The sequence below is a fragment of the Myotis davidii genome, unplaced genomic scaffold (genome assembly GCF_000327345.1).
Source record: "Myotis davidii unplaced genomic scaffold, ASM32734v1 scaffold108, whole genome shotgun sequence".
In the NCBI taxonomy this organism is placed as follows: Eukaryota; Metazoa; Chordata; class Mammalia; order Chiroptera; family Vespertilionidae; genus Myotis; species Myotis davidii.
This window is the reverse complement of record NW_006299260.1, coordinates 697582-710547: the sequence shown is the minus strand read 5'-3', so window position 1 is coordinate 710547 and position 12966 is coordinate 697582. Positions and strand designations below refer to the sequence as shown.

At 36.6% G+C, this 12966-nt stretch overlaps 1 protein-coding gene across 7 annotated transcripts in view; it reads right to left on the bottom strand.

Moving 5' to 3' along the window:
- The window catches only part of TMTC3 (transmembrane and tetratricopeptide repeat containing 3), a 70008-nt gene that overhangs the window by 11728 nt on the left and 45314 nt on the right, over positions 1-12966 (bottom strand). For all 7 annotated transcript variants that reach the window (XM_015571137.1, XM_006774738.2, XM_006774739.2 and 4 more), the window contains 4 exons: positions 11757-12009; positions 7798-7946; positions 5804-5924; positions 3754-3865 (listed from right to left, as the gene is read on the bottom strand). In XM_015571137.1, coding sequence (XP_015426623.1) covers positions 3754-3865; positions 5804-5924; positions 7798-7946; positions 11757-12009 — 635 coding nt within the window. The remainder of the gene's footprint in view (positions 1-3753; positions 3866-5803; positions 5925-7797; positions 7947-11756; positions 12010-12966) is intronic.

Below are 12966 nucleotides of genomic sequence, written 5' to 3'. Positions count from 1 at the left end.
TATGAAGTAATAAATTAAAACTATTACAATTAGTGACCCCTGATTGTGGATAAGACCATGCTAGATGATGCAGAGGGTATGAAGATGAGTAAGATGTTCATGCTGACACTGGGGAGTTCCTCAGTTTAAAATAGATACATATTTTTCATAAATAAACAGAAATAAATATGATATACTAAATAGAAAATTACAAATATCACAGGAAAGACAGAAGTTGTAAAAAGTTTTAAAGATGAGCAATATTTGCTTCTAACAAAATACAGGGTTTTGTTTTGTTGTGTTTTTTTAGAAAAGAAGCCAGGTAAAAAGGGTTGTAAAAGATGGGTAGGATGTGATACAAGGTGGATTGAAAAGAAGGGAGAAGCGAAGAATTTAGACTCAAAGAAGCAGAGGTGAGGAAACCTGAGATATGTACCCTATGTTTCAAGAAAAACAAAACTATATAGAGAACCAGGGGAGATACAACTGGGTAGCTAGACCATCAGTTATATTTTTACAAATTTCTCTTCATCATTCTCTGACTGACACTTGGCTTTGCCTTGGGGACTTGACACTGTGGCTCTTCCAAGCGGTGCCTGTGTTCTATCCTGTGCAGCTCTGGCCAGGAGGAACGGTAGGTGTCCTCTTTGAGCCTTACCACCCCAGACCATTCCTATTCCTTTTTAAAAATCAATCATCTCTAAATTTCAGGTCACTAAATTGTATTGTCTACTATCCTCCTTGTTGTCACCGATCTCTGGGTCAGGGATCCTGGCTCCTTGTCATTCTCTCCATCATCACGGTTGTAAAAATTCTTGGTGATTTCAAAATTTACGTTGACAAAATCTTCTACTACGTGGTCTTGATGTCTTTTCTCCCGATGATTTTCACCTCCTGCCACTCCCTATGCCTCCAAGAGCATTTAGAAATGTGTGTATGGGGGTACTTTTTGGTCATCATTCTGAATGGGAAGTAATTATGGTATTTTGTGTGTGTGGGTCAGGTTTGATACATATCCTGAAAAATAGTTCTGCATACTCGAACAGTATTCCTACTGAAAAATATTTATACTCTAGCTGGATTCTACTCAGACACTAAAACTTTCCAGGCCAATAAACCTATCACCCTCCATTATTTCACCCTCCCTCACATTCTTTCTTAACTATCTTAGATTCTGTGTCCCATTAATATAATCATCATCTTGTGCCTTTCTTGCTTAATAATACATAAGACAAAATCCTAACCCTAGCTAACCAAATTCTCCATGCCTGTACCACTACAGCGGCAAAGTAGTAGGAAACAAACATACAACCACATCAACTGGTTTAATTTTAATTTCAGTATTCCTAACCCAAGTAGGGTATTAGAGCTGCTTGGCAATTAAACCACATTTTCCTAGTCTATACACTTTCTTAGACCTTTGTTTCTCAAAGTGTGATCCACAGGCTAAGCATCACCTGTGAATTTAATAGAAATGCGGAACTTTAGGTTCTACTCTAAACCTTCATTTATCAGAACAAGCACCATAAACAACAATATCTCCAAGTGATTCTTAGGCCCATTAAAGTTTGTAAAGTACTACCTAGAAAACTGCTTCACACCTTTTCCTATTCTTAGATCACCAACACTTCCCCTTCCTTCCTCACTCTCTACTGGTGGTTTATTTCACTGAAAAAACAGCAGCAAACAAAGGGCACCTTCTAGAAACTTCTTGCATGTCATCTATTCACCTGCCCATATCCATGTCCATATACTCAGTCTTCCCTGTTACCAAAGGTTAACTATTGGTTCCACAACTGAATCAAGTCCCCAATCTGTACACCAGATCCTATTTATCTCTTCTCATGTACTCAAGAACAATGACCCTGTAATTCATTCCCTCACCTTGAATTACTATTTTTCCCAGCTTCAATAGATTTAGCTGCACACATGCTCTGCCTCTCCCACCTTAAAATGAAAAACAAAAACAAACAAACATCCTACCATGGTCTCTTCACCCCATGCCCAGCACCACTGTTTCAGAGTTATCATCATTACCAACTATTTCCAATTATTTCCCCACCATTCTCCTAAACCAGTGATGGCGAACCTTTTGAGCTCAGCGCGTCAGCATTTTGAAAAACCCTAACTTAACTCTGGTGCTGTGTCACATATAGAATTTTTTTGATATCTGCAACCATAGTAAGAAAAAGACTTATATTTTTGATATTTATTTTATATATTTAAATGCCATTTAACAAAAAAAATGAGTTCACGTGTCACCTCTGACACGCATGTCATAGGTTCGCCATCACTGTCCTAAACTCACTTCTATCAGGCTTTTGCATCTACTACTCTACCAACAACTCCAGTATGTTTTTAAAAAATTCCATTTTTTGGTGTCGTCTTCAATGTTTTTAAATGTCTTCCAGTTATCAGTGTATAGGTCCTCCGCACCCTTTGCTAGGTTTGTTCTGAGGTATTTCATTCTTTTTGTTGGAATTGCAAAATAAATTTTTTTTTTTTCTTTTCTGAAATTTCATAGGTAGTATATAGGAATGCAATGAATTTTTGTGCATTGATTTTGTATCCTGCAGCCTTACTGTATTTGTTTATTGTTTCTAATAGTTTTTTAGTGGAGTCTTTAGGGTTTTCTATATAAAGAATCATGTATGCAAAAAGCGACAATTTTATTTCTTCATTCCAATTTGGATGCCTTTTCTTTCTCTTGCCTGATTGCTCTGCTTGGATTTATGGTACTATGCTAAATAACAGTGATAAGAATGAATTTCCTTGTCTTGTTCCTAATCTTGCAGGAAAAGCTTTTGTTTCTCACCACTGAGTATGATAATGGTTTAGGGTTTGTCATATATGGCCTTTATTATGTGGTACTTTCCTTCTATACCTATGTTGGAGGGGTTGTGGGGGGAAAGGAACCCTCATTCACTAGGAATGTAAACTGGTTCAGACACTACAAAAACAGGATGGAGGTACCTCAAGAAATTAACACTATAACTACTATATGACCCAGCAACCCCTTTTTTTGTGTATCTTCTGAAAAATGTGAAAACATTTATTTCTAAAGTTATATACATCCCTATGTTCACTGCAACATTATTCATGATGGTCAAGACATGGAAATAAAGTGTCCCTCAGTAAATGATTGGATAAAGATGCGGTACATATACACAGTGGAATACTACTCAATCATTTGCCATTTGCAACAACATCAATGGATCTTGAGTGTATCATACCAAGCAAAATAAGTCAGGCAGAAAAAGTCAAGAGTCATATGAATTCACTTATATGTGAGATATAAAACTGAGAGCAACAAACCATCTTTTTCTTAGGGTTGTCTTACTGTCCAATGTGTAAAAGAAAATCAAAACTGAAAGCAACACATGAACATGACAAACAAACACTCATAAACAGAGACAACAGTATAGTGGTTGTCAGAGGGAAGGGAGGGGAGGTAATAATGATGTCAAATATTCGGTGACGGAAGGAGATTTGGCTTTGGGTAGTAAATACACAATGCAACATGCAAATGATATAGAAATATACACTTGAAACCTATACAATTTTATTAACCAATGTCATCATAATAAATTTAATAATAAAAATTCCTTAAATATCTTATGTATTTCTAACAAAATAAGCCAGTATTAAACACTGGTAGTATTCCAATCACGGGAAATAAAGATTGAAAATAAACTCGACTCTATTTTCCTCAAACACAACCGAGCTTTTAAAAAGAAAATAAACTATTCAAATCATTTTATTAATAATGCTTACCTGGCTGAACATGGGTAGCCTGTAGAAAGTATTTCAAAGCTCTCTCAAAGTTCTTTTCATTTTCCAGAGCATGACCCACATTATTCCATAATTTGGCATTATTTTTATTTACCTTAAACATACAAATACAGTTAGAAATTAATTACAATTAAAATATGACTCCAATTAACACAGCTATTTGTTTGATATACTATTAGAAATGGAGCAGTCCATGGAGATGTCCATAAATGGGTGAAAGTGGTCCAAAGGTACATACTTCAAATTATAAGGTAAGTTAGTTTGGGGGATGTAATGTCCAACATGGAGACTATAGCCAACAATTCTGTGATGTATATTTGGAAATTGGTAAGAGAGAAGATCTTAAAGGTTTTCAAGAAGAGGAAAAAAAATGTGCAAATGTGTAAGATGATATATATTAACTAAACTTTTAATCATTTCATAATATATACATGTCATATATCTTAAAAAGTTTATGTCAATTATATCTCAATTAAACAGGAAAAAAAATCATTTTGATTTTCTCCCAGAAAAAAAATTAATGACTTCAATTAACAAAGATATTCATTTAGCAGTGTTCCACTGAGATGCCCTGGAAATGAGGAAGAAGCCAATGAACACTTCTTCACTCAATTTACCCTCTCTCTCCTTTCAACATCAACATACTAAAACCACAACAGTTTAAGTTCATCTACTTTATATATTAGAATTTTACTAAAAATTTTATTTAATCAAAGCATAGCGCTATTTGAAAACTCTACTACTTGTATTCTTTTGGAAGAAGAGGTATTTGACTATGAGAATACATTTAAACATTGCACTCATTACTTACTTTAAGGCTGGACTTACTTATGTAGTCTATTATTGAAAGGAAAGCCCGAGACTAAAGTTCTAAGTGATCTGTACTTTCAGAGTTTACAGATGGGCATGGTGTTACTGCAGGTAGAGGAGGGTATCTAGCTAGCCAAGGTATTAGCTACAGTGATTGAGGCTGTCGTTTTGAGCACTGTCCTGTGAGTAAAGACAAGCAAAGTTCCTGAAAACCATAGGGCTCCACTGGTAATCTGAAAAGGGAATTAATAATAATGGAAATGAGGTCTCATCTGTTTGCAGATTTCTGAGCTAGGGGAAACAGTAGAGTTACTAAGCAGTAAAGAGGACAGTCATTTGACCTTAAATAGATGTCAAGTCAAGAAATGAGGTAGTGATCCAATAAAGTTAGGCAATGGAGAGTACTAAAATAGCCAAAAGGAAGTTAAGAATTTACTGATTTGAAGAGAGGCATTGGCAAGGGAGCACCTGAAAAAAAAATTTTTGCTTGTAACTTTTATAGAAAACAAATTTTATGATTTTTTTAAAAGACCTTATCTGAAAGAAGGCAAAAGCTGCCGAGGTAATAAAAGCTTAAGAGGGCGGGGGAAAAAAAACACCCCCCCCCCAAAAAAAACCCTTATCCTATTTATATTGTTCATCCATAGGAATGCTGTATCAATCCTTTCTGCTAGTTCCTATCCTTCCTATAGGATTTTTAAAAATTTATCTTTATTGTTAGAAGTATTACAGATGTTTTAACCATTGGTTGGTTATCTTCCACATAGTAGGCTGCCATTTTTTTGGTCATGTATGTTATTTCATTGAATGTAACACGGCATCAATTTTATGTACCATTAAGAAAGAAACAAGGTAACAAATTAATTTTAAGATACCTTTCACTATAAGATTTATTCTAATTTCAGGTATTAAAAGGTTAAAAAATGTGTACCTTAAGAACCAATGAACACAGCATTCTTATTTAAACATGTCTCATTTGAGTTTCTAATGACTGTATAGTATTTAAGGAATTATTCATATGTGTTGTGGACATACAGGTCAGTACTATTCAATGCACTGGTTAAGGTATATTATACAAAAAACAAACTATATATTTTTTTAGTGAAGTAATTAATATTGATAGTTAAATGTCTAATTAAAAGTAAAGGTAAAGCATCTTAAGACATGGCTATAAAAAGTAATAGACGACATACTTTCCTGTCATTCTTGGATAATACTTTACCTTCAAGGCTGACATAAACAAGGTATATTCAGACTCCCAATCCCAATTTCTGTGGATTGTTTTTAAGGCATGAGTGAATACCACCAAAGACAGACAAACCCAGGATAACTTTTTAAATACACTGTTTAAGAGAATAAAAGAAAAAAACAAGAAAAATTCTTATCACCCAAAGCATTTTATCTTTTAGAACAGAAGAAATATGTTAAATATCCCCAATGTCACGTCTGAATTTATTCTAAGAATAGAAATTGTTCTAATAATCATCCTACTTCAGAGGCACCAATGCCAAAAACTTAAATAGCTGAATACTACCTTCCACTTGACTTTTCAATTACATTAAATACTCCAATATTTACCTCTATTTCTAAAGCATTGTTTAGATTTAATAAAAAGTTGATGAAATCAGCTTTTAATTATGAATTTTTATATTTAGAGTCCTTTGTACCATTACCTACAACATGAATATTCTTACTTGCATTTTAAAAGGGTGAATCTTATCACTGGCTATATTTAAAAACATTTCTGCTTACAATTAATATACCATAGGTTATCATGACATTCTTGGAATAATTTTACATTTTAAAACTAGAACTGTTTATTAAAAGTCATAGTAAACTTAACTCTTTATAAAATAGATGAACATTACTTATATACTTTAGGCTAATTATTTGGGACTCAATTCCTCTATAAAAAAGATGATTATACTTCAATAATCCCTATGATCTCATTTAGTACTAATGTTCTTTAACTCTGTGTTTTTGCCCTGGTAACACAGTTCAATTTATTTCATTTTGATAGACACACTTAACCAGAATATGAGTGCATGCATCAGAAAGAACATGGAATAGGAAATAGTCAGATGTACATTTGAAGACTCTGCTATTTACTAGCTGTGTGATCCTGCATAAGACAGGTAACCTGTATGATCTTTAATTTTAAATATGTGCAAAACAGAATTAAGGAGTATCAAGAATGAAATGAGAAAATAAATCCAAACAGTCTATCAGGGCATCTGATACATGGTAGGCACTAAAAAATTGATATTGATTATAATAGGATATATGGGTCAAAGCTAAGAGAAAAGGTTTGGTAGATAGTAATGAAAATTGTAGACACAGAAGAGATCATACAGGGAAAATATGCAGTGTGAAAAAAATGGCTACAGTAAAACTCCGAGAAATAATAAATATTTAGAGTAGGCAGAGGAAGAAGAAATCAGAGAAAAGAGAGAGCAGAAATAAAAAGATATAAAAGAGAATTAAGAGAGAAAGACTTTTTACAGATGCCTGGGAAATACATTTTAAATACAAGCACTGACCAAATTTAGCTACCAGGAGGCAATTTATTATCTGTGTTAGTAGATGATACAGAGAGAAGTCAGAATTCTATGTGCTGAATGGTGACTGGAAGTGAGAAAGAAGAGAGAGTGCTCATTTCTTGTATACATACAGTTAACTATTCTGTTCCTTAACTGTTAGTTTAAGGCAATTAGGACATGGTGGTTATGAAGATAGTAATGACAGCATGAAATTGTAGCACTCACAGCTGTGAGTACACAAAACAGAGTTTATTCCAGTATTATTTATTGTTATATTATTTTCCATGTGAACAATTGTAAACCTACTTTTTATATATACTGTACATTTTATATATGACTCACTTAAGTAAGAAGATTATATTTTAGTTCATTGCATATAAAGTGGCAATGGTCATTTTTAACTTTAGTTTCAATAATATCCTTGTTTTCATTTGGGTCTGACTCAAAGTTTGTGTCTCAGCCTGCAAAATAAAATTATATCAATATGGAGAACATAAGATGCAGTAGTGCTATGGAGCTTTCCTAACTTGAATTACACAAAAATGAGACTATCAAGATGAAAAATAGAAATGTATGAAAGTATGACTTATAAAACTGAATTAAAATAAACTTATTTAAATGTATCACATTTGATTTTATAGTTAGTCACATGAAATAAATTAATATTTAAATTCACCTTTTGTTTGATATTTTGTGCCATCCATGGGCTACCAAAATACAGAATCCCATGCTAGGAACATATAATACTCGTTCAGCAACAACAAATCCAACTGGAAAAAAAAGGTTCGATGCAGGAATAAATGGTAATGCCATTAAACAAAGCGCCTACAAAGAAAAAGAAGATATTTTATTAAATTAAACATATATGAACACTCAAGAGTCAAATCCAAATATTTTGTCATTTAATTTGGAAATGTACTGGTGGTCAAAAAAAACCCAACTATTTTTAAAAGCCAGTTTTTATGTTATTACTAGAGGCCAGGTGCACAAAATTTGTGCAGGGGGGTGGGGGGTGGATTTCCCCCTCAGCCCAGCCTGCTCCCTCTCCAATCCAGGACCCCTTGGGTGATGTCCAACTGCCGGTTTATATCCTCAGGACCAGCAGTCGGACATCCCTCTCACAATGCGGGACCACTGGCTCCTAACTGCTCACCTGCCTGCCTGCCTGATCGCCCCTAACTGCCCCCTCCCCCTGCTGGCCTAGTCGCCCCCAACTGCACTCCTGCTGGCCTGGCCACCCCATGCAGCCTGCTGCTCAGTTGTTTGGTCGGCCCTCACTAACCCCCCTGCCGTGTCCTGGTTGCCCCACGCAACTTGCTTGTTCAGTCATTTCGTTGTCCCTTACTAACCCCCCTGCCGGCCTAGTTGCCCCACACAGCCTGTTCGGTCATCCATACGGTTGCGATGGTTGCTTAGGCTTTTATTATTTTAGATTATAAGTAACCACATCATCTTGGAAATTAATAAGGTGTGTTTCAGACAAGACAGCAGACTATTACTTTTATACCTCAGCATTACTTTGCATTATATTCTGATGAGTCACATACATGTAACATAAGCTTAGTGTATGTTTAAGAATAAAACTGCCTCCCTTTAAAAAAATAGTCTTTTAGCCTTTTTTTCCTAAGACATTGAAGAAATACTATGCTTGAAGCCACTGCCTGACTGGCAGTCTTTTCTTACTTAGGCAGGCAATAATTCCAAGCTTGTTTTATCCTCTGAAGTATTTGGTTAAATTAAATGACCCCAACAGATTATCTACACTAGCAATCTTCACTTCCTCATCTCCTAATCAAATCACTTCACAGAAATAAATTTCACTAAAGTAACTCACACACCTAAAAGAGGTCAACTCCAACTTTTCTACCTGACAGCACTGTTAGTGTTTGGCATTGTGTCTTTCTTGAGACTTTCCTACTCTTCTGTCCATTTATTTGGTCTAGCTACTATTTAGGTTTACTGTCCTCTGCAATTCTAAATGATGGAAATTTTTCAGGACCTAGTAGTAGGCTTCTTCTCTTTCACTTTATTCAGGCCCTTCAGCTATTTTCTGAGAGAGAATTGTGACCAAATACTCTAAGGCAGTGGTTCTCAACCTTCTGACCCTTTAAATACAGTTCCTCATGTTGTGACCCAACCATAAAATTATTTTCGTTGCTACTTCATAACTGTAATGTTGCTACTGTTATGAATCATAAAGTAAATATCTGATATGCAGTCTTAGGCGACCCCTGCGAAAAGGTCGTTCAACCGCCAAAGGAGTTGCGACCCACAGGTTGAGAACCGCTGCTCTAAGGCATTCATTATATGTATGAATGAACCACTCTATGAATCTAGAATCTACTAGCTAGTTATCTTTTAGAAATGTGAAAAAACCCCAGTTCAGAAAGGCTGCTCAATAACCTCTCTACAGGCCTTTTTATCCACATTCTGGTTTTAATTTCTATCTCTATGCCAACTGATCAAATTTTTATCAGTAGCTTAGGTTTCTCTGAGCTCTAGGTACAAAGTGATATTCAAAATCTTCACTACACTAGGATGTTTCAAGGGTACCTAAACTCAATAGGTCCAAAGATAATAGTAAATATAATCTTTCCCCTAAACCCTATATTCTATCAATCTTCTCTTTATCTCAGAAATAGGCTTTAAATTTTTCTAGAATAAAATTTCCCTGGAAATGAGGACTCTGTATTTCTTTCTATTATCATATCATTAGTGTCCAAATGCTGCCTGGTATATAGGTTACAATAAAAATTTTTAATTTATTCAATAAATCTACTGGCTGCAGATTGAAAAGATATAGTTGCAAATTATTAAAAACACTTTTGAGTAAATGCTCATGAGAGAATTAAAGACTATTAACATCTTCAGTAATTTGAAAGAAGGGAATTATAACTATTATGAGTAAGAAGTGAGGGCAGAATAGCCCTAGCTAGCTAGGCTCACTGGATAGAGCGTTGGCCTGGGGACTGAAGGTCCCACGTTCAATTCCAGTGAAGGGCAGATGCCTGCGTTGCAGGCTTGATCCCCAGTAGGTGATGTGCAGAACGCAGCCAATCAATGATTCTCTCTCATCATTGATGTTTCTCTCTCTCTCTCCCTTCCTCTCTAAAATCAAATATAAATACACACACACACACACACACACACACACACGAGGCACGGAGCACAAAAATTTGTGCACTCAGGAGTAGGGGAGTCCCTCAGCCCAGCCTGTGCCCTCTCGGTCCGGGACCCCTCAGGGGTGACCACTTGCTGGCTTAGGCCTGCTCCCTGGAGGGATTGGGCCTAAGATGGCAGTCAGACATCCCTCTGGCAGCCCAGGAGCCCTCGAGGGATGTCCATTTGCCAGCGGGGAGCAGACCTAAGCTGCAGTCAGACATCCTTAGCGGTGCTGAGGAGGCAGGAGAGGCTCCCACCACCACTGCTGTACTGGCAGCCATCAGCCTGGCTTTCGGCTAAGCAGAGCTCCCACTGTGAGAGCGCACTGACCACCAGAGGGCAGCTCCTGCATTGAGCATCTGCCCCCTGGTTGTCAGTGTGTGTCATAGTGACCAGTCATCCCCAGTCTTTCTGCTGTTACGGTCAGTTTGCATATTACCCTTTTACTATATAGGATAGAGGCCTGGTGCACGGGTGGGGCCGGCTGGTTTGCCCTGAAGGGTGTCCCAGATCAGGGGCAGCGGGCCACACCCCCTTCAGGGTGGGGGTCCCCACTGGGGTGCCTGGTTGGTCTGGGTAAGGGCCTGAGAGCCGTTTTCAGGCTGGAGGGCAACTTAAGCTCCCAGCCTCTCCTTTCTTTTTTTTATTCTGGGACTTATTTACCTTCTATAGCTGTCACTGGAGCTGAGAGCCGGCTCCAGCTCTGAGGCTGCGGCTGGCTGAAAGCAGGTATCTGGGTTTGTTTAGCTTCTATAATTGAAACATTGTGGCTTTCAGGCTCAGAGCTGGATCGCGGCAGGCAGGGAACCTTGGCTTCCTCCATCACTGGAGCAAGCAAACCTCCTGCTCGCTTCAGCTGCGTGGCTGCTGGCCGTCATCTTTGTTGGCAGTTAATTTGCATCTCCTGCTGATTAGCCAATGGGGAGCGTAGCAGAGGTATCGTCAATTACCATGTTTGTCTATTATTAGATAGGATATATATATGTATGTGTGTGTGAGTGTGTCTGTGTGTGTGTGTATGTGTGTGTGTGTATGAAGTGAGGGCAGAATAAGAAATTTACAAAAAACTGGACTTCAGAAAAACAACAAAGAGACTTCCAGAGTTCTCTGAACAGAGTAAGAAATACCTTAGGGAGGAATGATAATCTTGCTAATGAGAAAGTGCTATATGCTTCTAGCTGCACATCTTAGATGACACTCTTCTCTGTGCCAAAAAAACAAAGAAGCATACAATATGATCTATTTCTTCAAAAAGTATATAATCTAGTTATGTAAAAAGGTAAAAAATTTAAGAAAATGATGCCAAAAGAGATGCCTCATGATTTCAGAGTTTCTACCAAATTAGGAAAATTTATATATTTTTTTACGTTCTAAATACATGTCAAATTATACCTGCATATCAAATTCAGATATATAATTTTAGGTTAACCCAAAATAAATTCACAAATTAAAAAAATGAAGAATGTCCCTTACCATTAAAACAGTTTTGGAGGAATCACTGGGATATCTGAGACTGAATACTCCCAAAGCTCCCAAAAAACAAAAGAAAGTAAATGTGGCAACATTTCGAATATCTAGAAATGACTCTATAAGTGGTATTGTTCCCATGGTCCAGTCACAGCAGAGATCTGAAGGATTTAATAGAAGCCAAGCATTGACAGGAAGGAGGTAGTTGAAAGTTAGCTGCCTCGTAGGAGTTGGGCTTACAGCAGCTGGGTTATCAAATCTGTATAAAGAACAACAACAACAAAAAAGTTATTCAAACTAAACCACTTTCTAAACATAAAATTAATATATAACTAAAGCACTAAATAATAATAAAAGCAATAAAACAGAAGACATAAGTATTTTTTATGAATACCTCAGATTTCTGCCAGAAGTTAAAGTGTTTAATCTTTATGGAATGTAATTAAAGGGCAAGAAGGTTATTTATTTCTAGTTTTTTTTTATTAGAATAATTCATTCAGAAATGCATACTACAATATTATGATACTATAGAAGCACTATTTTTAAATTATGACCTTTGATTAAAAATAGTAAGAAAAGTTGGGTCAGATTAATTATCGCATGTGATGTATGAATGCTCCTGGAAAGTTTCTTTCAGCACTAAATGCTAAAAAATAACACCCCTAGAAAAAATTACTGTTTTTCTCGTCTTAGGCAGAGACCCTATATCACTTATGAGCTTTTCGTGTATGTTTAGACTTCTATAATGCTAAAAACCAAATTTTCAGCACAGAGTACTAACTATATAGGACTATGTAACATTTTATTTGTGTTCTACTTTTTCTCCTAGTATCCTATCTAATAAAAGAGAAACTTGGTAATTAGCCGTACATCCGCTACCCTTCCCATTGGCTAATCAGGGCGATATGCAAATTAACTGCAGCCAAGATGGCGGCAGGCAGCCAGGCAGCTGAAGCGGAACATGAGGCTTGCTTGCTTCAGTGACAGAGGACTACAACGTTCCCCGCCTACCAATGCCGGCCTCTGAGCTTACAGTTTGAAACATTGTTACAAATATAGAAGCTAAACAAACCCCCAGAAACCTGCTTTCAGCCAGCGGGATCTCAGAGCTGGATTTGAAACAGTGTTTCGATTATAGAACCCAAACAAACCAGATACCTGCTTTCAGCAGCAGAGGCCTCAGAGCTGGACTCAAGCCTCAGAGCTAAAGCTGGCC